The sequence below is a fragment of the Eptesicus fuscus genome, chromosome 4, assembly GCF_027574615.1.
Source record: "Eptesicus fuscus isolate TK198812 chromosome 4, DD_ASM_mEF_20220401, whole genome shotgun sequence".
In the NCBI taxonomy this organism is placed as follows: Eukaryota; Metazoa; Chordata; class Mammalia; order Chiroptera; family Vespertilionidae; genus Eptesicus; species Eptesicus fuscus.
This window is the reverse complement of record NC_072476.1, coordinates 71,851,519-71,875,339: the sequence shown is the minus strand read 5'-3', so window position 1 is coordinate 71,875,339 and position 23,821 is coordinate 71,851,519. Positions and strand designations below refer to the sequence as shown.

General features: G+C 47.3%; 1 protein-coding gene across 10 annotated transcripts in view; it reads left to right on the top strand.

Moving 5' to 3' along the window:
* The window catches only part of PDE8B (phosphodiesterase 8B), a 178,041-nt gene that overhangs the window by 72,235 nt on the left and 81,985 nt on the right, over positions 1–23,821 (top strand). For 6 of the 10 annotated variants that reach the window (XM_054715147.1, XM_054715144.1, XM_054715143.1 and 3 more), the window contains exon 2: positions 14,545–14,604. The exons of 1 other annotated variant lie outside the window; for it this stretch is intronic. In XM_054715147.1, the coding sequence (XP_054571122.1) occupies positions 14,545–14,604 (60 nt within the window). The remainder of the gene's footprint in view (positions 1–14,544; positions 14,605–23,821) is intronic. 3 more of the 10 variants (XM_054715148.1, XM_054715140.1, XM_054715146.1) reach the window with 1 other exon arrangement.

Here is a 23,821-nt window from a genome sequence, read left to right as displayed (position 1 = left end):
CCCTTGTCTACATCAGTGGCTCTCAAACTTTAGTGAGCATCACAGTCACCTGGAGGGCCAGTCAGTATACACGGTGCAGGGCCCATGCCCAGAGTCTGTGACTCAGCAGGTGACGCTGAATCGAGATTTCCCCATTCTAGTAAGTCCCAGGTGAGGCTGCTGCTGCTGGTTGAGGAACTTCATTTTGAGAACCACCAGGCTAGACCACAGCACAGCTCCTTTCTGATCTCAGGTTTTCTAGTCTTGACCCCTTAGTCTATCCCAGTGGTCGGCAAACTCATTCGTCAACAGAGCCAAATATCAACAGTACAACGATTGAAATTTCTTTTGAGAGCCGAAAACCGACTTCTGTGCATGGGCCACGAAGTTTCAGTCACACTGTACGTGCGTGCCCGCACGTGGTATTTTGTGGAAGAGCCACACTCAAGGGGCCTAAGAGCCGCATGTGGCTCACGAGCCGCTTTGCCGACCACTGGTCTATCCACACTTCCTACTGGAACGACCCAGCTAAATACAGGCAAACCTTGGAGACACTGCGGGTTTTTGGTTCCAGCCCACCACAATAAAGGGAGTCTAATCTTTTTGCTGGTGAAGAGTCTTGCCTTCAATTTGTAAAAAACACACACAACATCTGTGAGGCTCAATAAAGCAAAGTGCCATAAAAGGAGCCAGGCCTGCTCTAATCCAACAGTAAGCCCCAACTTCTCACCACAGCAAAACTGTGACCTGTGTCCTGGCTCTTTCCTCCCTCGCCAGCCTCATTGCCCCCGACCACAGAGCCAGCCACATTGCTTGTGGTTGTCCGCAGGAACTCTGTCCTCTGCCATTCCTGTGGTATCCTGTAGGCCTGCGATGTCTCTTTCACCGTCTACACCTGGCTCCTTCTCACTCCTCCATCACGGAACTCTGGTGGGGTTTCTTAGAAGCGTGCCTGAGTTCCCAGATGGCACAAAATGCATCTCACCTGAGTTCCCAATGCACCCTGCAGGTACCCCTGGCTTATTACTTTCCACCATTGAATTAATTGCAGAACGCTGTGCTCTCTGAAGGTATTTCAATGCCTTGAGCACAGAAAGGGAGAGCCCGAGGCTTATCAGAATGAGCAAGTGGGCGAGCTTTAGAGCAGAATTAAAAGGGAGCTCTCACTTTCCCTCTGTCTGTGGGACAGGAGTGTGCAATCCAGCCTGTTCTCCGGCCAAGAGGAGAGGAAGATGTGAGAGGATCCCAGGTAGGTTGTGAGTTGGAACCACTTTTTAAAGGAAATGCACTTTGGTTGGAGAAAAAAAATGGACTTTGGGGACTCAGTTAATCTTTTGCTGTGCTTGGGAGTTTTCTCCTTTTCCTCCAGCAGTGGACACATTTATTCCGTGTACCTTTCCAACTCCCTGGGTTTCTGAGAGCGCGGCGGAGGGTGTTGCCCTGGTAGCCCTTCCTCAGCTCAGACACATGCCCTTAAAGAGTCCGCTTCCACCCCACGGTGCCCCCGTAGTCTCTTCCCCAAATATTAACAAACAGTGTGTGTGTTTAAAGAAGAAATTAGACTGTGGGTGTGGCCACATTGGCTTTTGGTGTAGGCCGCGGGGGAACCGGAAGGTCATGGCACAGTGGCTAGGTGCTGGCCTTGCCTGTACCTTGCTTAGGTCAAGGGGAGGGGGTCACAGGTCCCTGGGGAGACCTCTCAGGGTGAGCCTGCTGGTCTCAGGGGCAGCTGTCATGTATGCTAAGCTTCTGTAAGTGTTGAGGTTTTCATTGTAAGGTGCTTCACTTAGGTTTTACATCTTTAGGATGTGAACTGTACTTCTTACGAAGAATGGTTTGGAAATAATTGTTTCTGCCCACTAAGTAAAATTCTTTTAAAAAAGGAAGGCATTTACATTTTGCAGGTGCCGTCTCCTGAGGGACTTTTCCGTGGGATTTGTTGAAATAGGATTAGTATTTAAATGGGAATCCGTTTTTGAGGCTGATTCATTCCGCCCGAGGTCCACGTGATCTGTGGACTCGGAGGCTGATGGTTGCGGTTCACCTGTGTGTGTGGCCCTGACATACTAGAGTCGGGAAACCCAGCGCGGTTGAATTTTTGGTGCAGTCCCAGATGTGACTAAAAGGCCGGAGTTGCTTCAGGATCACCAGGGCCCGAGTGTGAGACTTTCCTGGAGCTTTAGCTTTGGGTTCTCTAAGGCAGCTCTGGCTTATCGATGAGAAAATTGAGGGCAGAGGCAGGATGGATAATTGAAATCCACAGGAAATCTCAAACTCATTTTAGCAGATGGTTTCCGTCTCCTTGCCCAACAAATCTATTTACCAGAACTGCTTGCTGACCATGTAGCAGAATTGACGACTTGAATATCATCCCTCCCCCCTTTTTCTCATCTTCATTTAATGTGAGGAAAAGGCATAGAGCAGGATGGCGGAGCACCTGAAATGCGTGGGTTTTTCCATAATCCGAATAATTGCCTCCTGACTAATAAAAAAAAAAAAGCTGCTGTTCTTTGCTTGTCTTCTGTTACACAAGGTAATTTTAAATGCTTGAAGTCATCCCGGAGTTTCTATTATCAGTAATACCCCTAATAAAAGGAAGGAAGTTAGTGGAGGGATGTCACGTTTTGCGGTTGCCTTTAAATTCCCCTGCTTTCTAAGCCAGACTCTGAGTTTGACCTCTGGAGTCTGGGAATGGTGGTGTTTTTACACTCTCTGGCCCCAGGGACCCTGTGGCTGAATCGTTACGTTTAGGAAAGCTTCGTGCCTTTATTTTCTTGCATTGCATGTATGATGTAAATAATCATAATATTGAGATTAGTTCAGGTTTTTTTGTGTGTGTTTTTTTCCCCCATCTAAAGAGAATGCTGTCTTAGGCTTCCTTCGGGTCCTCGCCGTTTCATGGATTGCACACTAGACCATTTTTTTCTTTCCATTTCAATGCATAATAGATACTAGGCTGCCTTCTTTTCTCATGTCCGTAGATGACATGACTGTGTTGTTTGAATAGTTCCCTCTTTCATCTGATGTTTGTGGGGAGGGGATGGCGTCTCCATTAGACTCTGCTGGCCCCGTTTCCTGTGTCTGAATCCAGTGTCTTCTGCGTTGATTTTTAATCGCCACTTCATTGCCAACGGCAGCACGGCCTCTCCGTTCCCACGGCATTGTTTCCAGGCAGAGCAGGGTATATCGTCCTCGCCTCCACTTGCCCGGGGATGCTCACTAGTGTAGTAATAATTTGTCTTAAGAAAGAACAGCCCTGTCACCCACACTGACAGGGAGTCGGGGAGAGGGCACGGGTGGGGGCCGTTGTAAGACGGGGTGGTGGAAGCCCACCGCTGTCTACTCTGGCGCACGGGGTCAGCCGAGGGCAGCCTCCCTTGCTGGTAGCTGACTGTTGGTTGTGACAGCCGCACATACTGACCGCCCCCCACACGTCATCTTCTCCAGGCTCCTTATTGCTTAGCCAGCCTGCTCTTTCCCTTCTTGTTTACAAGTCACGTTAAAACTTCTACTGAACGTCTCTTTGTACACCCACCATCTTAAGACTTTCTGGAACAAATGGAGATACAAGTGAATATAGTAATAAGAGCATGGCCTTCCAAGTAAGGTGGGCCTGGGCTTACATCTCAGCTCCAGCCTCTCGGGTGCGTTACTTAGCCTCTCGGAAGCTTTAACTTCTCTCGCTGTGAAGAAGTGAGGTGCTGACTGTCACGTGAGAGGATTGCATGGGGGATTCCTCAGCCCCTCCCGCCTCACTGAGGTGCAGGACAGTTACTTATCTGGAGCAAAGTCTCCCGGGTCCCAGCCCAGTTTTCTAGGATTTCATCTCATGTTTCAGAGAAACAATCCGTATTCTGAGGAATTTTAAATACAGCATCTTATTTTACCCAATAGAGACTTTGTTAGAAAAAAATAGTGTATGTAGAATATGTATGTAGTGGCTACTGCTCAGTTAATGTTAACCCAAACATAGGAAATAGGCTTCTCCAAAAAAAAATGAAATACATTTTACATTTATTTTGCACTATTTAAGATCGACAACAAACTAGGAAGTGTAATTCAGTAAGCACATGTACTCCTCACTGCGTGAGAGAATAGATCATGAGCAGTGGTTGAAGCCCGGGATTCCTTTCCCTGGATATACCCCTCGGCAGCAGGGCCACTTGACTCAACTGGGAATTCACAAGCATTTCTCTGTATGGTTACAGTATATTCCTAAACTGTATTTATCTTCATATTTTAAAACCTTATCTAAGTAGTATTCTAAGGCATGTATGCATTTTGAACTTTTAATTTGATGTTTGTGAGGTTCATCTATTTTGAATGGGTAGCTCTAGTTGATCTGTTTTCGTTGTATAATATTTACTTGTATGGCTATGCCTCAATATATTCATTTTTCTGGTGATGGATGTTAATGGATTATGGATTAGGCTGTTTCCAAATTTCAGTTGTAAATCTGCTCCAAATATTCTTATAAATGCCTCCTTATATGCATACCCCGGAAAAACACTCACATAGGAGTTAGATTGCAGGATATGTACTCCTTCATCTTTAATAGAAATTTCCAAAATGTTTTTCAAAATGGCTGAACCCATTTACACACCCACCAACAATATGTGAGTCCCTGTGGGTTTCCCTTCTTGCCCATGCTAGGTAGGGTTTGACTTCATAATTCTACCACCCTGTTGCTTTAAAAAATGGCTGGTGTGACGTAGTACCTCGTTGTCATGTAAACTTTTTGTTTTCCTTGTAACTAAAGGTGGGGCATTTCTTTATACTCATACTAGAGGCCCGGTGCACGAAATTCGTGCACGGAGGGGGGTTTGTCCCTCAGCCCAGCCTGTACCCTCTCCAATCTGGGACCCCTCAAGGGATGTCCGACTGCCCGTTAAACAGGCAGTTGGACATCCCTCTCACAATCCAGGACTCCTGGCTCCCAACTGATCGCCTGCCTGCCTTCCTGATTGCCCCTAACCGCTTCTGCCTGCCAGCCTGATCACCCCCTAACCACTCTGCTGCCAGCCTGTTTGCCCCCAACTTCCCTCCTCTGCCGGCCTGGTTACCCCTAACTGCCCTCTCCTGCAGGGTTGATCACCTCCAACTGCCCTCCCTTGCAGGCCTGGTCCTTCTCAACTGCCCTCCCTTGCAGGCTGGGTGCCTCCCAACTGCCCTCTCCTGCTGGCCATCTTGTGGTGGCCATCTTGTGTCCACATGGGGGCAGGATCTTTGACCACATGGGGGCAGCTATATTGTGTGTTGCGGTGATGATCAATCTGCATAGTACTCTTTTATTAGATAGGATAGAGGCCTGGTACAGGGGTGGGGGCCAGCTGGTTTGCCCTGAAGGGTGTCCCTGATCAGGGTGGGGTTCCCTTGGGGCGTGGGGCGGCCTGAGCGAGGGGCCTGTGGTGGTTTGCAGGCTGACCACGCCCCCTCGCAACGCAAGCGGAGGCCCTGGTATCTGGAATTTATTTTCCTTCTACAATTGAAACTTTGTAGCCTGGAGCAGAGCCAAGCCTGGGGCTCCCTCCAAGGCCCGCAGATATTTGTGTTGGGGTTATAATTGAAACTTTGTTACCTTAAGCAGGTGGGCCTGGCCAGGGTGTGTGGAAAGCTTTGCTTCCCCTGTTGCCGGTGGCAACCCTGGCCTGCTCTCTCAAGCTCCATTCTGCTGCCATTTGTTTGAATTTATTTACCTTCTATAATTGAAACTTTGTAGCTTGAGTGGAGGCTTAGGCCTGCAATGGCTGGCAGAAAGCTTGGCTTCCTCTGTTACCTAGGAAACCTTGCTCTCTGTGGCTGTAGCCATCTTCGTTTGGGTTAATTTGCATACTTGCTCTGATTGGATGGTGGGCGTGGCTTGTGGGTGTGTCGGAGGTATGGTCAATTTGCATATTTGTCTATTATTATATAGGATTTCCTCTTCTGTGAATTTATTTTTCAGGCTTTTGCCCAACTTTCATCTTGGTTGTCTTTTTATTGACTTTTTAGAGCTGTTATGTGTTCTGGTTACTAGCACTTGTTGGTTTCCTGTATTTTAGGTATCATTTCTTGGGCTCTAACCTATCTTCTCTCTGTTTTTACAGTGTTTTATGTGTTTGAGATTGTTTTTGGTGAATAGGAGTTTTAAAGTAAAATTGATCTTTTATGTTTGTATTTTGATGAATAGATATTTGTATGTTTATATTTATGTGATAAAAAGTCATACTGCCAAATTAATGTACTATTTTAAACAGCAGAGTATAAAACACAAAGTTTAAGGCTGTGTCACCCACTGTATCTCATGACTAGGACTAATCTTCCATATGTGTGTATGGTTTGTGTGTGTGTGTGTGTGTGCATAAAAAAGACTACAAAAGAAATATTTATTTTTATTCTAATTCACAGATACTATTTTGGGGAAATAATTCATTAAATGTAAAGAACTACATCTTTCTCTTGCCTAAGTAATAATCTTGTGTTGTTGGAGTGGGTATCTGGAGGAAATCCCATGGTGTCTGGGTTCAGGTATCGCTGAGTCTGAGTGGGTTTAGTTGCTCTGTTGAAATTTGTTGAATAAATGAATATGTAATAGAGTCTGATATTAACAGACATATCTACTCAGAAGAATAGATTAGTGGTTCTCAACCCTGGCTGCACCTGAGGAGATTTAAAAATACTGATGCCTAGACCCCATCCTTACAGATTCTGATTTTGTTGGTTTGAAATAAGACATAGGCATTGATATATTTGAAAAGTCCCCCAAATATATAGGACTTGTGCATTAGAGAATTGGAAGCAGGAAGGTGAGGGGAGGTTCAGGCCCACATGCCGGGCACTGGAAGGTCCAGGGCAGCAGAGGTGCCAGGAGGTGCCAGGGAGTGGCCAAAATCAAAGCAAGGTGAGTGCTTGAGGCTGGTGTGAGGGCAGAGCTGACCACAGAGGTCCGGGGCTGAGAGCAGCACTCTGGATGTGCTGAGGGCAGTGGCCTGGGAAGTGGAGATCAGGATGAGTCAGGGATGTCCACCTTGTGGTCAGTGCTGTGGCCCATCGGCCAGGAAGCCAAAAGGTAGGCATGGGCCCATTAACAAAACAAAAGTCAAATACAATCTTTGCTTACATAGAGCTCAGAAGAGTAAAAAAAAAAAAAAAGAAAGAAAGAAAGAAAGAAAGAAAGAAAAAAAAAGAAAGAAATAAGTTTGGCCTGGCAATGGAGGTTGGATGAGACACCTTGAGAGAATTAAATATTATTTTAAAATCAGAGCTAACAGGGCAACAAGCAGAGTTGATTAAGGGCATTTTAAAAGGCCTGTTCCTGAGCCTGAGCTGATCCTTGTTGTGAGTGAAAAGTGATCTTTGCAGTAGAATCTCCCTCTCAAGAAGGCAGCTTGCCCTGAGCTATGTGTGTGCGCACACCTATGTGTGACCCTTCAGTGCTGCAGGCGTGGGGAGGAAGGGGTTCCGAAGGAGAAGTGGTTGAAGTGGAGAAGATTCGGACTTGGAGCTTATTGTTGGAAGATAGAACTTATGGGACACCCTGCACCCAAACACACCTGCACACCCTCCCTTCTCAGGAGAGGCTGACTACCAGGACATGCGCAGGGACTGCCAGGTACTGGATCAGCTGTTTTGCAAAATCAGAACGGAGTCCAGAAATCCATCACAGAAAGGTGGACAGTACAGTCAGAATTCTCTAAATTTTGGAGCATAATGGAAGAGCAGTGCCCTGGGGGTCAGGAAAAATGGAGTCTTGGTCATGACTCTGTTACTTGAAATCTGTGTCATCTGAGGTAGTTTAATTCAATTCCATTAATTTATTGAGCACCAGCATTTTTTTAGCATCTTCGAGATGCTGGGGGTAAGATTGTGAAAAAGAGTCTTTGTCCTTAAGAAAAGTACAGTCTTGCCAAGGAGAGGATGTTTAAAGGAGCAGTAAAGTCGGTGCTGTAAAGTACAGGAGGGAAGAGAATCATCAGTTCTGTGGTGGCACAGCTGGGCTCAAACAGCCTTCAGATGGGGGAGGGGGCATATGAGTGCCCCTCCAGGATGAGGAAGTTATGCTGAGCAGATGGGGTAGGAAGGGCTTACTGGGTTACCACTTTTCTTCCTGAATTCTCACTTCTTCCTCGAACCCAGGTAATTTAGCAACATCCTGAAGCTGAAAGTACTAAGAGCGGTGGCAATTGCCCCCAGAGAATGTGGCGCAGGGACAGGTGAACTAGTCAACCTGAACTACCTGGTTCCTCTCCAGTGGATATTCTTTCAGCTGCCTCCCCTGCACCAGCTAGTGTTCACCTTGGAGTTCCCTCCCCATTGAAATGAGGCCAAGCTGTGTGTGTGTGTGGGGAGGGGAGAGTGGGGGAGGGTAATTTTTTCTTGATCATTGAGATATATTTTCCCCACTTGCTTACACTGCTATAGTTTCCATTCATAGCAGTATCTCTGTTTTGTTTTTGCCAAATCTATTATTATCTATTCAGAAAGTAGTAAACCAAACGTATGCTTTTCCTCCAAGTCATGAAACCTGCTAATCCTCTGCTCAATAGCCTACATTGTGGTTGGTGCTACAGGATAAAAAGGGGGTTCCTTCCAGTCTCCTCTAAGGAACCGGCCCCAACTCTCCCAGTCTTCACTTTCATAGTCTCTAATACAGCCACTCCAGATCGTGTTTCCTCCCCATTGTACCTTTGCATACTTGCCTCCATGCATTTGCTTATCCTATCTAATAAAGAAGGGGTATGCTAATTGACCATCACACCCTCACAAAGATGGTGGCGCCCACAGCCACAAGATAGTGGTGCCCAGTCCCTCAGTCCCCTAGCCGCCCAGGGCTGGCCTGAGGCACAGGCAAGCTTCGGATATCAGCTGCCCACCCACCCAGGGCCGGCCCAAGGGACGACCAAACAACTGAACAAGCAGGCTGTGTGGGGCGACCAGGCCGGCAGGGTGGTTAGTGAGGGATGACCAAACTACTGAATAGCAGGATGTGTGGGGCAACCAGGCCGGCGGGGGCGCTGTGAGGGGTGACCAGGCTGGCAGGGGGGTAGTTGGGGGTGACCAGGCCAGGGGGGGGGGGGGGTGCATTGGGGAAACCAGGCCAGCACGGGGGGAAAGTTGGCAATTAGACTGGCAGGGGGGGCAGCGAAGGGTGACTAGGCCAGTGGGGGGGCAGTTAGGGGTGACCAGGCTGGCAGGGGGGGCAGTTAGGAGTGACCAGGCTGGCAGGGAGGGGGCAGTTGGGGGCGACCTGGCCAGCAGCAGGGGGCAGTTAGGGGCGACCAGGCCATCGGGGGGGGGGCAGTTAGGGGCAATCAGGCCGGCATGGGGGGCAGTGAGGGGCGATCAGGCCGGCATGGGGGGCAGTGAGGGGCGATCAGGCCAGCATGGGGGGGCAGTTAGGGGCAACCAGGCAGGCAGGCAGGTGAGCAATTAGGAGCCAGCGGTTCAGGATTGTGAGAGGAATGTCCAACTGCAGTTGGACATGACCAGCAGTCGGACATCTCCCGAGGGGTCCCGGATTGGAGAGGGTGCAGTCTGGCCTGAGGGGACCCCCCCCCCCCATGCATGAATCTCGTGCACCGGGCCTCTAGTCTATATAATAAAAGCCCAGGGACCATTACGGCAGAACGACTGGAACGACCGGTCACTATGATGCGCCGGCCGCAGGGGCCACCACCAGTGCCGCTGCTGAGCCCGAGGGCCCCAGGACCAGTTGCTCGGCCACCGCTAAGGCACCAGTAAAGAAGAACGCAAAGGTGGTCAGCATGAGCGTGCAGCTTGAGGTGAAGGCTCAATCAGCTGGGCACCGAGATGATCATCACCAAGGCTGGCAGGTCAGGGCCCCCCTCTCCCCACTGTGACCCTCCCCACATGGCACCAGTCTTGGGCAGCAGGCTTTGGCCTGCCTGATCCTCGTGAGCGACACTGAGAAGCAGGGTGAGGAAACGGCCTGGCCACCTGCGGTTCCCTCTTGGCGCGGGCCAGCTCCTTCCCTCTCTGAGTTCCGGCTCTAGTGACAGTCACCTGGCACACTGGGCCGGAGGGTACTGCTTGGGAGGCCAGGAAGGCGGCAGAGAGAAACCCTTTAGACCTGCCACACGACCAGCAGCCCAGAACCCAGCACCGCCAGAAATGGACCAGCTCAGAGAACACCGAGCTTGGCGAGAAGGCAGCCGCCTATGAGGAAACTCAGTCTTTGGTTCCTTAGTTCAGTCTATCCCGGCTAAAGAGGAGCAGCTGGGCACATTGTAGGGGAGAATTAAGACTCTAAAACTGTGTTCTGTTCCGTGGAGATTGCTACCCAGTTGTCTTAGGCCTAAATTCTGGGTGATTGTGGGGCCTGGATCTGCCACTGGGGCCCGTGTCTTCCAATTGGCCTGTATTTGTTGTAAGGGCCCAAGGAGAAGAAGGGGAGCAAGTTTTTCAATGCAATGGATTTGACCAACAGACAAAGGCGAGTGCTGGGCTGTGTCTAACGTACGCATAGAGACACCAGCTCTGAGTCCACCTGGCCAAAGGGAGCTCAGGGCCTGTTTGCAGAGCCTTCTGGTGGTTTCTGTTTCCTTGCTGAGGCCGTCCTCCCTGGAAAGCCTGGAGCCCATGCTCAGCTCCAGCTCAGTGGGTCTTCCACAGGCCCCTCCTCCCGGCCAGCCAATCTTCCACGGCCTCTCCCCCTGGCCTGCCCGGCCCAATCGGCCCCGATCAGGAAGGGCTGGCCAGACCCCACCTGTGCACAAATTCATGCACCAGGCCTCTAGTATATATATGCCTAATATGCAAAGTGTCCCCTCCGTAGTTTGACTGACTGGAAGTTCGATCACTCGCTATGACGTGCACTGACCACCAGGGGGTGGCGTGGAATGAAGGAAGGCCCCAGCCAGCAGCTGGTAGCCTGGGAAGGGAGGCCCTGGCCAGCAGCCGGCAGCGGGCAGCCACTAGGGACCCTACCGTACGTGAATTTCGTGCACTGAGCCTCTAGTGTTTTCCATAAGCCTGAAATTTTCTCTCCCAGCCCTGTCTCTGTATCTCCCTATTCTTCGTGACCTACATGTGTGCACAAAGCCTTCCTTGATCTCCCCACCTTCAAAGCCAGAAGTATTATCTCCTTTCTCTCAACTTCTGAGGGAAAATGCGTGTCAACCAGAATTCTGAATCTTGCTAAACTATCCAATAAAAGCCAGTGATAGACATTTCCAGATCAACAAAGACTGAATGAGTTTTCCACTCATAGATCTTCTGAATGAAAAGATATGTTCCTAATTGCATATCCAGGGACCTATGCTGTCAGCTTGTGACTGGCTAAGGTGAAAGTATTTACACCATAGATGTAAATACTACAAAACAGGACTATTTATTTCCCTTAAAGAGCCAGTTCATCTGAACGTGAATTGCTGGCCCTGCTACATGTCTATATGTTTGTGTGTATGTCACCATGTGCAGACAAATACTTGATAACACTATGATTATTGGTCAGCAGTCCTTCCTCCTTAGGCTGCTGGGAAAAGCCATGTGGTTGGAGTGGCTAGGAAGCTTGCCTTTCCATACTATCGTCCCATCCTCCTTTCCTCTCAGGGTCTGGAATTGTGTTACCTATGACCCCACCGCCTTGCTTCTGTGTCCTTGGCAGACTTGGTCACTTCCTGGAATCGGAGCTAATATACTAATTGAGGATGTGTGCATCTGCAGTTGCTCAAAGTTCACTCTTTGAAGCAGCGAATCTTGGCCTGGCTACACAGACATCAGTAAATGCCTCCTGTTTCTGTTCATAATTGGCCCTTACAAATTGGTGAGATGCGGGCAGTAAGACGCCTGTGTCAGGAACAGACCTCTGCCAGCTGCTGTCTGTGAACATACCTGCTGCAGACTTCCCCCAGCCCTCAGAGCCAGTGAGGAGAGGTTCTGGGTTCTGTGCGGGAGTTGCCCTCCCTTGGGCACGGAAGCCAAGGTCAGATGACTGGGAGGAGGGGAAAAGGAAGCCAAGTGTGGGTCAGGACTAGCTGGCAGTGGAGGTGTGAGAGGGCTGGGAGGACGGAGAGGAGTAGAGATGGGAGGGGCGGGGGTCTGAGAGAGGTCCATGAGCCTTGCAGTTCCTCTGCTGGGCTCTGCCTCAGGTGGCAGCTTCCTGCTGAGCTGGGTCAGGCAGAGGTTAAAATCCTGGCTGTGGAGAGAGTGGGCCTTTCCTGTCTTTTGGTAGGAACACAGTATCTTCTGGACCGAGTGCTGCCTTTCAAACTCCATGCTGTCACGCAGTGGCCATTGCCCGTCTCCCACTGAGATGACTCGGGTCACAGTGCCTAGCACACTGCTGGGACAGAAGGGGGCTGGGGGAGGGGTCCCACAGTCATGAGGGGTTTAAAATGGAGGGTGTACTCATGCACATATTGGTTTCTGGCGAAGTATACAGGACTGCACTGGTTAGGTGTGAATTATAATTATTTTTTCGACAGTCGTTGCCTTTCTCCCAGTCTCGGCCTTCCAAAGAGACTCACTTTTTACTTTATTCCTTTAAAGCTTTCATTGATTTCTTATATCATGTGTTTATTTTCTGCCCCTGGATGACCCCTTTGTGAGCATTTTTCTGGAGAAACCATTAACAGGTGGTCTTGTTGGGTCAGGGCTTCTGTGCGGGGATGGAAGTGAACCCGAGAGAGATCACAGAGAGAAAAGGTGTCCCAGATTATCAATCAGATCTACCTTGCTGCACCAGATTGGCTTCACTTCTTAATCATTAACTTTTCAGTCTAATAAAACTCTGGCCGTTGTGCTGCTTTCAGGAGAGCGTGTCTGTTTTTACAATAAAATCTGCTTCCAGAGTGGAGCTGGGTGGGGCCAGCGTCGAGTGACGCAGGAGGCCTGGTGATGGTCTCTGTCGTGGAATTACTCTTGGGCTGTCCGTGTACACTGGGTGCTGGTATTGGCACAGACACCTGGCGGGACATTGCTTTGCTTAGAGAAACGGAGCGTTCAGAGTGACGTGCTCAACTTGAGTGGGACACGTGTACCCGGAGACAGCAGGAACTTCTCACTGGGCAAGGGGTGTAGGGCCTCGAGGCCCCGAGCTGGCTTTAGTTGCAGCAGGCCTGCTGGAAGGACCCACTGTCTGGAGGCGCCTCGCCAAGCAGAGCAGGGGAGCTAAGCTTTGCCCTCCTGAGAACCCGTCACAGAGGCCAGGAGCCTTGGATGACTGTCATCAGGGAGCTCAGAGCTTTCTGCTGGCAGTTCGTTGACAGGCCAAAGTCCCCAGTGTCTTTTCTGCACAGATGATGCTGGTGGTGGGAGGGGATCACCCTTACAGAATGAAAAGAATGTCAGCAGCTGGTGGTGATGTTTTGGAGAAAATCCGTGCCATCAGGAGTTAAGCATGGGGAAAGGGGAAGAAAGGAGGAAGGTACAGTTTTTAGTTTTCAGAAGTACCAAGTGTAGGTTTTCCTGTTTGTGTTTTAACTGATAAAGCCTCCTCTCATCCTTGGGTCATTGCCGTGTCTGTGGTCCTGTGCATTGCTGAAGGTGTCCCATAGGACTGACGGGGGCCACCATAGTGTGTTGGGTGCGGATAAGCTTCCAAATAGTGACTACCGCCTCTTAGAGAAAAACAAAACTGGATCCGTGGAGGGGAGGCCAAGACCTTCAATGCAATTGTTTAACAACCAGTCATTTTTAGAAGTCCAGGTGCAGTGATTAGAAATGCACACACGGGCTTTGCGCTTGCAGCCAAAGGCAGTCAGACAGCATTGGCCAGTGAGCCACTTAGCTCATGCCTGAAGCGTGGGGACTTGTGGTCATGCCGGGGCGTTTCTTTTCTTTTTCTTTTCTTTTCTTTTAATATATTTTTATTGATTTCAGAGAGGAAGGGAGAGGGAGACAGAGACAGAAACATCAATGATGAGAGTATCACTGATTGGCACGCCCCCGCACGAGCCGGCAACCTGAGCATGTGCCCTTGACTGGAATTGAACCCGGGACCTTCCAGGCCCCAGTCCAGTGCTCTATCCACTGAGCCAAACCAGCTAGGGCCCGGGGCATTTCTTTGAGGAGATACAGTTGACATGAGTAATCTATTCCTAGTAAACACCGGCAAGAGTAAGCTGTTTATTCCTCATACTAAAGCATGAAGATAAGAAAAGTAAGATCTAAATATTGGAACACCTTTTAAGCTATAGAAATGCTTGAGCTTCCACACTTGAGAGAAATTTTTAGTCTTCTGAATTTTCAGAATAACAGCCTCGCATGGTGCCCAGCACATGGTAGGTGCCCTGAAAGTAGTTATTGAATTCAGGTGTTTCCTCCCATAAACCAGTACATGCTTGTTGTAAAAATCCATGCATTTAAAGTAAAAAGAACCCAAAATCCCACCATTTAGCATTTGGGGATATAGCCTCCCAGATAGTATTAGTGCATATAAAGGTATGTATCCTTTTACAAAACCAGGATTGTGTGGACATGGTGTCTTGAAAACTGTCTCCAGATCAATAAGATGAATCTGTTTAGCATCTGCAAAGTGGCATATGTACCATCCTGTGTAAGGAAGAATTTGTCATTTCTTGTCGTTTCAGACGTGAGACATCTCATGTGCTGTCCTTTATTTAGCAGGTGTCTTCTGCGGAGGTACGCATTGGGCCCATGAGACTGACGCAGGATCCTGTCCAGGTACGCCTCCATTACGCAGTAGGGGCTTTGTTCCCAGAGCACATGGTTACATGAGCAGCGTCTGAGCGGCCCTTCTGGTACTATGGTAGATAGCCATCCTTGCCCCTACATACATGCCTGTACATAATACACAGTGTGTGAATATGGGTCTTGCTTGCTTTTATTAAAGTCACTAGAGGCCCGGTGCATGAAATTCGTGCACGGAGGGGGGTTGTCCCTCAGCCCAGCCTGTACCCTCTCCAATCTGGGACCCCTCGAGGGATGTCCGACTGCCCGTTTAGGCCTGATCCCACTGGGCAGTCGGACATCCCTCTCACAATCCAGGACTGCTGGCTCCCAACTGCTCGCCTGCCTGCCTTCCTGATTGCCCCTAACCGCTTCTGCCTGCCAGCCTGATCACCCCCTAACCACTCAGCTGCCAGCCTGTTTGCCCCCAACTTCCCTCCTCTGCTGGCCTGGTCACTCCTAACTGCCCTCTCCTGCAGGGTTGATCACCTCCAACTGCCCTCCCTTGCAGGCCTGGTCCCTCTCAACTGCCCTCCCTTGCAGGCCTGGTCCTTCTCAACTGCCCTCCCTTGCAGGCCGGGTGCCTCCAACTGCCCTCCCCTGCTGGCCATCTTGTGGTGGCCATCTTGTGTCCACATGGGGACAGGATCTTTGACCACATGGGGGCAGCTATATTGTATGTTGCAGTGATGATCAATCTGCATAGTACTCTTTTATTAGATAGGATAGAGGCCTGGTACAGGGGTGGGGGCCAGCTGGTTTGCCCTGAAGGGTGTCCCTGGTCAGGGTGGGGGTTCCCTTGGGGCGTGGGGCGGCCTGAGCGAGTGGCCTGTGGTGGTTTGCAGGCCGGCCACGCCCCCTGGCAACCCAAGCGGAGGCCCTGGTATCTGGAATTTATTTTCCTTCTACAATTGAAACTTTGTAGCCTGGAGCAGAGCCAAGCCTGGGGCTCCCTCCTCGGCTGGCAGCCATTTCTGTTGGGGTTATAATTGAAACTTTGTAGCCTTAAGCGGGTGGGCCCGGCCAGGGTGTGTGGAAAGCTTTGCTTCCCCCTGTTGCCGGGAGCAACCCTGGCCTGCTCTCTCAAGCTCCATTCTGCCGCCATTTCTGTTTGAATTTGTTTACCTTCTATAATTGAAACTTTGTAGCTTGAGTGGAGGCTTAGGCCTGGCAAGGGCAGGCGGAAAGCTTGGCTTCCTCTGTTACCTAGGAAACCTTGCTCTCTGTGGCTGTAGCCATCTTGGTTTGGGTTAATTTGCATACTCGGTCTGATTGGATGGTGGGCGTGGCTTGTTGGCGTGGCTTGTGGGTGTGTCAGAGGTATGGTCAATTTGCATATTCATCTATTATTAGGTAGGATACTGGAGAAATCAAATTTTTTGTTTTTGCAGACTTAAACATTGTCCTATTTTGAGTCTAAATATAGTTGCATGATGGACTATGAAGGAGAACAACTCTTCCACCACAAAATTAGTCTGCCTCAATCCTGCTGCAGCCGGAAAGGGAAGGGGTGTGCATGCTGAAGGGCGGGGTTCTGCCCTGAGCCACAGCTGGGTGTGAATCCTGGCTCTGCCTTCAGCCAGCTGGGGGACCTTGCATATAGTGCTCCATTTCTCTACTCAGGGCCCTGTGTGGAAAGTGGAGATAATGCCTCTCCCATAGGGAATTATGAGTTAAATGGAATAGCAACCGAGAAGACTGCCTGGCCATGGAAGGTGCTCTGTAAAAGATAACTGTTGTTGTTGGCTGGGAAGAGAAAATGACAGAAGGCTCCCCTTTCTTGTCCCATGTGACTAGAGCCAGGCAGCCTTTGGGCTCTAACACCGAGGGAACAGTAAGTGTGCCCTCCCTCCAGCTCCCCACATCCCCTTCAGGGATCCTTTTAGATAATTGCTAACCCCCCCCTCTGCGTTCACATCGTCCTGGTAGGTCTAAATAAGTGAACCTCTTCCTCACTAACACTGTGGTTTGTTCACAACCGGAAGCTTGTCCTGCACTTGGGACAAGTGAAGATGCAGCAGAGATATAAACACATCAAGCAGCATGTAAATGAAAGTGAAAAACCAACCAAGGAAATGTACTGTTTGATTTATGAGCAAATGGAAAAGAAAACAATGTTTTACCATTGCTTGGAAAAGGAAATGCAAATCTTGGGAAAGGGAAAAAAAACACAAAAGGAAGAGATTTAAGCTTGGGAAATTTTGATGAAAACAAAATTAGGAGCAGAGAGAGAGACAAAGAGAGAGGGAGAGGGAGAGAGAGAAAAAGAGAGAGGAGAGAGAGAGAGAGAGAGAGAGAGAGAGAGAGAGAGAGAGAGAGAGGAGAGAGAGAGAGAGAGACAAAGAGAGAGAGAGGGAGAGGGAGAGAGATTTACTAAAATAAACATAAGCCACAATTGTCTGTATAGAATACAAACAAGTGGAAAATTCCAGTAATCATTCTGTGTGCACGCACTTTATAGTCCATTTTGAATAAAGGCAATGACAAGGGATCTAATAACAGTATTTATTCCCAAAACAACTTCCAGAATATTTCTTGGGATTAGTATAGTTTTCTAGATCTGTTCGTTTAATTTACTTACATTCTTGCCCTGTGCTTATTGGCAGTGAATGCTAATGATAAAGAAGTCTCTCTCTTTTTTTTTTTTTAAAGATGTAATTTGTCAAATTGTATTCCAAATATTCATAAAGTTTACATGTATATACCCATATGCACTTCTTTCAAATACTAACAGTATACCCTACTTGTCTGAAAATTTTCAGAAACAGGGGACTACAGACACTGTCTAAGCCCTTATTTATCTCTTTGCCTCCCTGAGAGTAACCTCTGTTTGGAGGTTGATTATGATAGGTATTTGTATATGTATTCTACACATGAATGCATTCATTCATAATATTTTGTTTTGAAAATTTTTTGCTTTATTTGAAAGCTAACAGGCTGTAGGCATCATTCTGGAATTTTTATTTAACATTGTTTTGCTCTCATATATCAGAATAGATGGTCTAATCTAAGGTCGCTGATTCACTCCTTTATTTTTTTCTAAGAGTTTTATAGTTTTAGCTCTATGGTCCATTTGGAGTTAGTTTTTGTATTTGGTGTGAGGTAGGGCTTTATTCTTTTGCATGTGGATATCTAGTTGTCCCAGCAGCTTCTATGGGATAATATTCCTTTCCTGTTGAATTGTCTTGGCACCTTTGTCAAAATTCAACTGACCATAATTATGAGGGTTCATTTCTGGACACTGTCTTTATTACTAGAGCTTTGAAATGTGAGTCCCACAACTTTCTCCTTACTTTTCAAGATTGTTTTGGCTTTGTCCTTTGCATCTTCATATGAATTTAAGGACCAGTTTGTTAATTTTGGGGTGGAGGGGACCAGTTGGAATTTTTATAGTGATTGCTGTAAATCTGTTCATCAATTTTGGGTTATTGCAATGTTAACATTTTGTCTTTCAATCCATTAATATAGATGTATTTCTTAATTTCATTTTGGTGGAGTGGTTTGTTCATTGCTACGATATAGAAATACGTTTTCTTTTTGTATATTGATGTTGTATTCTGCAACCTTGCTTAACTCTTATTAGCTCTTACAGTTTTTTGTAGATTTCTTAGGATTTCTATATACAAAATCTGTCATTATCTATTCTTTTCTAGTCTGAATGCCTCTTTTATCTTATTTTAGTTGCCTAATTATCTTGCTAAAACCTCCAAAATAAAATAATGGTGTGCTTACTTTTATAAGATAAGGTACTCCCAGATCTTTTCTCAAAGTGGCTGTACCGTTTTATACTCCTACAAGCAATACGAGAGTTCTGGTTACTCCAAATCCTTAGTTGTATTAGATGTTTCAGTCTCTTGATTTTAGCTGATCTAGTGGGTAATACTCTCTTATGATTAAATTTTCATTTCTTCATCACTAATAAGGTTGAACACTTTTTTGTTTGGATATTAGCCATTTCTTTATCTTCTTTTGTGAATGTTTGGTTAGATCTTCTGCCTATTTTTAATTGGGTTGACTTTTTTAAAGTAATTGAGTTGTGGGAGTTCTTTATATATTCTTATTACAAGTCCTTGATCAGATTTTGAGAACATTTTCTTCCAATCTGGGCTTTTCTATTCATGTTCCTAAGTCTGGCTTTAGGGCAAAATTCTTAATTTTGACATAGTCTAATTCAGCACTTCTTTTATGGTCATTGCTTTCTGTGTTCTAAGAATCTTTACCTATTCCCAGGTTGAGAAGATAATTTTTCTTCTAGAAACTTTTTAACTTTTAATTTTAGATCTATATTCTATCTCAAGTTCATTTTTGTGTATGGTGTGATATGGAGGTCAAGGCTCATTTCTTTTCCCATATTGATGTCCAGTTGTTCCAGCTCTACTTGTTGAAAAGACTATACATTCCTTACTCCATTAAATTGCTCTGGTGCCTTTGTTACTGATTCTTTTTAAATTCTCACCTGAGGATATGTTTTTATTGATTGTTGTAACATTCTCATTCTAGGGGTAATGATATCTAGTGGTGTTTTTTGTGTGTGTGCTCCTACCGCTGACATTGCAACCGTCTTAAAAAAGAATCATACTATGTTCTAGTGCCTTCGTTTTTGTTTTTGTTTTTGCTTTCTTGGAGAAAAATATTCTGTTACTTCACTGGCATGTCAAAAATGTTAATTAGCTACATCAACCAGAGCCCTTAGGGCTTGGGAGGAACTGGTTTGATAAGAACATTTTAGGATGTGCATCTGAGTTCACCGGGGGAAACTTGCTCCCACATGAGGACACGTAACCCGGGCCCTGCACACCCCAAGGGAGCTGGCGGAGGGGAACGGGGGACGTGTTAGGGAGAAGCTCAGTAGGGGCTGTAGAGTATGTCTCTCCTGGTGAGTGGCTGTGACTCACAGTACAAGTCATATTTTCCAGTCTTGGCAAGAAGATAAAAAAAAAAAAATAGGGGAAATATTATGAGGCACTAGATTCACATCAACATGATAACATCTGAAAATCAAGTGGCCTTTTCTTCATCGACGCCGGAGGCACAGTTACTCCCCCAGGATGTACAATCGATGTGTTTCTGCTTAGAGTGCTGTCCTCCTCCCCTCACACTGGCATTTCCAACTGCACACGGAGACGGGAGCCTCGCAGCTGTGACCTAAGCTTTTTCCTAGCAAGGCAGCACTTCCCTTTAAATCTCATTTTTCCATCTGCATGGACATGGGTTTTTCTGGACTGTTACATAGTGGAGATTTTATATGTCAGAGATCATGTGGCCTCATGAGGGTCTGTTCTTCACATATTAAGTGAAACGACCGAGTGATGGAGACGCTCGGGCTCAATGACTTGCTGGGGTCATCTTTTCCCCTCCTGTCTGTCCTCAGTGCTGCCGCCATGTGTCCTCCACCTAAACCAGCCGGTCTGGTGGAGCCACAGAGTTGGTAGGAATTGGGTCCTATATTTTAGGGGGTAAAAATAAAACTGTCAGAGAGGAGGTTACTTAACATAATGGTTACCCAGCTCTGGGGTCAGGCCGACCTCTGTTCAAATCTTGCTAGCTGTGTGGCTGTGGGCGAATCTCTTAACCATTTCAAGCCTCTGTTTCCATATCTGTAACGTGGAGATAATGCCTGCTTCCAAAGAATGTGTGAAAGCGTTAGTGCATGAGACATTTAAAGCACTTTAAGTATAATGGCTGGCCCCTCGAAAATTCTCAGCCTTTACCTGTTATTGGCATCACTTTCCCAGGGACACTGAAGGAAAGTTTCCAAGACATTTTAGCCCTCCACTGAACTGAACCCCTTATCTGATCAAATGGATCAATTCTTTAGTATTATGTGGATACAACATACGTGATCTATGCATGTGGTCTATTCGAGAAACTCCTTGTTACCCAGTTTTGCTTAAAGCCCAACCAAATATTCTGAAAATTGGGTGTTTAATAGTTGATATTTGTGATCCATTTGGAGATGTGTAGACACACCTTTATTTAAAGGCCACTGATAATAGTGAGCATTTATATCGTCATCTTTAGGTTAAGGGAAAGTTAGTTTTGTCTCCACCCTTTTCCTAATTAGCCTTCACCAGAGGGAAGTTTTATTCTAACTTAGCTATCAAAGATAGATTACTGCTATCCTCGAAACAGCATTTTTCAGCACCTGGCTTAAACTTGTCAAAGGGATGGTACAAGGATTTCTAGCAAAACCAGAGAACATCAGGGGGCGCCGTGAAAAGCTTGCTGTGGAGGAGTTGGGGCACATGGGTCCAGCCTCCTTTGCCTCTGCTTTGCTTTGGGAAGTCACTGTCCTCATCTGTTGAATCGAGGTTCATGGAGCACCCCAGGAGTCCCTTCCTGTCGGAGAACTCCTGAGAGTCATGTCCCCTGTTCCTGTTATTGCCCCTGGCAGCCCCCCAGGCTCCTGCAGTCTGCAGCCTCTCACACCAGAGCCCTGCCCTGCATGCTCTTGGCCTTGCCCTTACTTTATCATTCCAGCTTGGGCTGGAAGATGGTTTCAAGAAGGGTTAGGTGGTAGCGCTTGCTTTGTACAGTTCCAATGTGCACATATTTCAGAGTTTAATTTAATAACACCAGACCCCCAATAGCGTGCTTCAAATTGTGGGACATGGGTGTTGTAACAGGAAATAACTGCATAAGTAGGGACTTTGCTGCTAGCTCTTCCGTCCCCACAGACCTGTAAATAACAGATGTGCAGCGTGATCAGTGACCAATCACACCACTTTCTTCAGCATCACTGGGATTGGCCGCTGCCCAGCTGCTCACTCAGTTCAAGCACAGACAGCAGATGTGCAGTGTTGCCGCCATGTCTCCATGACCATACCCACGGCATTGCACGGAAAGAGATGGGTGAAAGAGGGAATTAGCCAACAAACATGGAAGTGCAGCCAAGAAATGAAAAGTGACCATGGCAGAAGTGAATTTTTGAATTGAAGGTAAATGGGGGTAGAGGAGAAATAGCCCAGTGTGGGCATGTTGATACTGCTGCCTTTGAGAGATCCTAGACAGCGCGCTAGAGGAAGTTAGTCAAAGGAAGTTTACTGAAATAAAGAAAATGGTGGTGACCGAAAGGATGAAAGTCACAGGAAGTGATGCCAGCAAAAAAACTGCACATTCATTAAAGGAGCTCGGGATATTTTATGACACTAGAAATACAGAGGATAAAATGTTGGGAGCTGATCTGACCTTAGGAGTTTGTAATTCAGTGAGGCATAGAAAAGACTTCCGTGTTGCTTAGGAGTTGAATTATTGAAAAGTCACAGTTGCCAGGAGGAGGGGGCACACCACAGCAAGCAGGACCACAGCGGGAAGAGGCAAGGTTGGTCCGGAGAGGGAGAGAGCGAGGGGGAAATGTAGGCCAGAGCCTTTATTGTGGTTTCTGTGGGAAGGAATGGTGAAGCAGGGGAAGCAGGTTTGGCTAGTCTGAGTCATTTCAGGGCTGTCTGGGGCCCATGGGTGGCCCCTGGCTGTCTGGTACCTGGCCCTGGAGTCATCGTGGTGCAGAGTGGTAGACGTGGTAAAAGAGGTGGTGGGTATGGGCTCTGATGGGTTTGTGCATGGAAAGTGCATTCCTAGCCGGCCAGGGTCAGCCAGGCTCTAGACATCAAAAGCATCAGAAACACAGAAAACAACAAGGCTTGAAAAATACAGCTCCCCACTTTCAATCAGTCTTGTAAGTTTCCATGTGAAATCCAGATTAAGTTCCTAAAATGACCCATAAGGCCTTACCAGAATCTAGCCCTGGGCTGTGAACTTGACTCTTTCCCACCCTCCCAGCCTCGTATCCGCCCCTCTGTCGTGCTGGCTTCCCTGCAGTTGCCTGAGCACAGCAGGCGTGCTTCCCACTGTTGGGCCCATGGAACTGTTCCCTCAGCTCGGAATGCTTTCCTTCGGACCTCAGCTTGGTTTACTTTTCTATTTCCTTCAGGCATTTTGCTTGTCTGTCGCTTTCTTAGCGAAACCTGCCCTAACCACCTACTAATCCTGCCAGCAACAAGCCACTCTTTTTTCTTTTAAAATTTTTTTCTTTATTGATTAAGGTATTACATGTGTGTCCTTATTGCCCCATTGCCCGCCCCACTCATGCCCTCGCCCCCCTGTTGTCTGTGTCCACTGGTTAGGCTTATATGCATGCATACAAGTCCTTTGGTTGATCTCTCCCTCTTACCCCCACCCTCCCCTACCTTCCCTCTGAGGTTTGATGGTCTGATGGATGCTTCTCTGTCTCTGGATCTGTTTTCATCAGTTTATGTTGTTCATTATATTCCATAAATGAGTGAGATCATGTGATACTTATCTTTCTCTGACTGGCTTATTTCGCTTAGCATAATGCTCTCCAATTCCATCCATGCTGTTGCAAATGTTAAGAATTCCTTCTTTTTTATAGCAGGGTAGTATTCCATTGTGTAGATGTACCACCGTTTTCTAATCTACTCATCTGCTGATGGGCACTTAGGCTATTTCCAAATCTTAGCTATGGTAAACTGCTGCTATGAACACATAGGGGTGCATATATCCTTCCTAATTGGTGTTTCTGGTTTCTTGAGATATAGTCATAGAAGTGGGATTACTGGGTCAAATGGGAGCACCATTTTTATTTTTTTGAGGAGACTCCATACTGTTCTCCACAGTGACTGCACCCGTCTGCATTCCCACCAGCATGCCACACCCTGCTCCACAGATTTTACACAGCGCTCATCGCTTTCAATAATCCATGCCATTTGCTTACTTACTGTGCCTGTTGTTTATTGCTTGTCCCTCCACCACTACACTGAAAGGGGTCTGTAATTCATTCGTGGGCATACTCTAAGCAATTAAAAACAGTGTCTGACACAGAGTAGGCACTCAGGAAATATTAGCTGAATGATGACATTATTGTTCTGAAAGTGGAACTCTCCAGTTTTTTAAGAACACGTAAGACATGTGAAGTTAATACCTGTAATGACGCCCAACATGGGAAGGCAGTTGTGTTCTTATCGGATTAGTCAAATACTGAGGCACAGTGGTATAAAGGAAGCATAAAGTACTGGGTCTCTTGCTTAGCAATCCATAAATCAGCCAGACCACGGAGAGACAAGAAGTTCTGTCTCCGTTTCTGACTTTCAGGCTCTGCATATCGAGCTTCTCATGTTAATAGCACAGCTCCACAAGTAAGGGCTGTTGCCTTTTTGCACGAAGCAGTTTATTCTGCCCGGTTTTGTTCACTGCA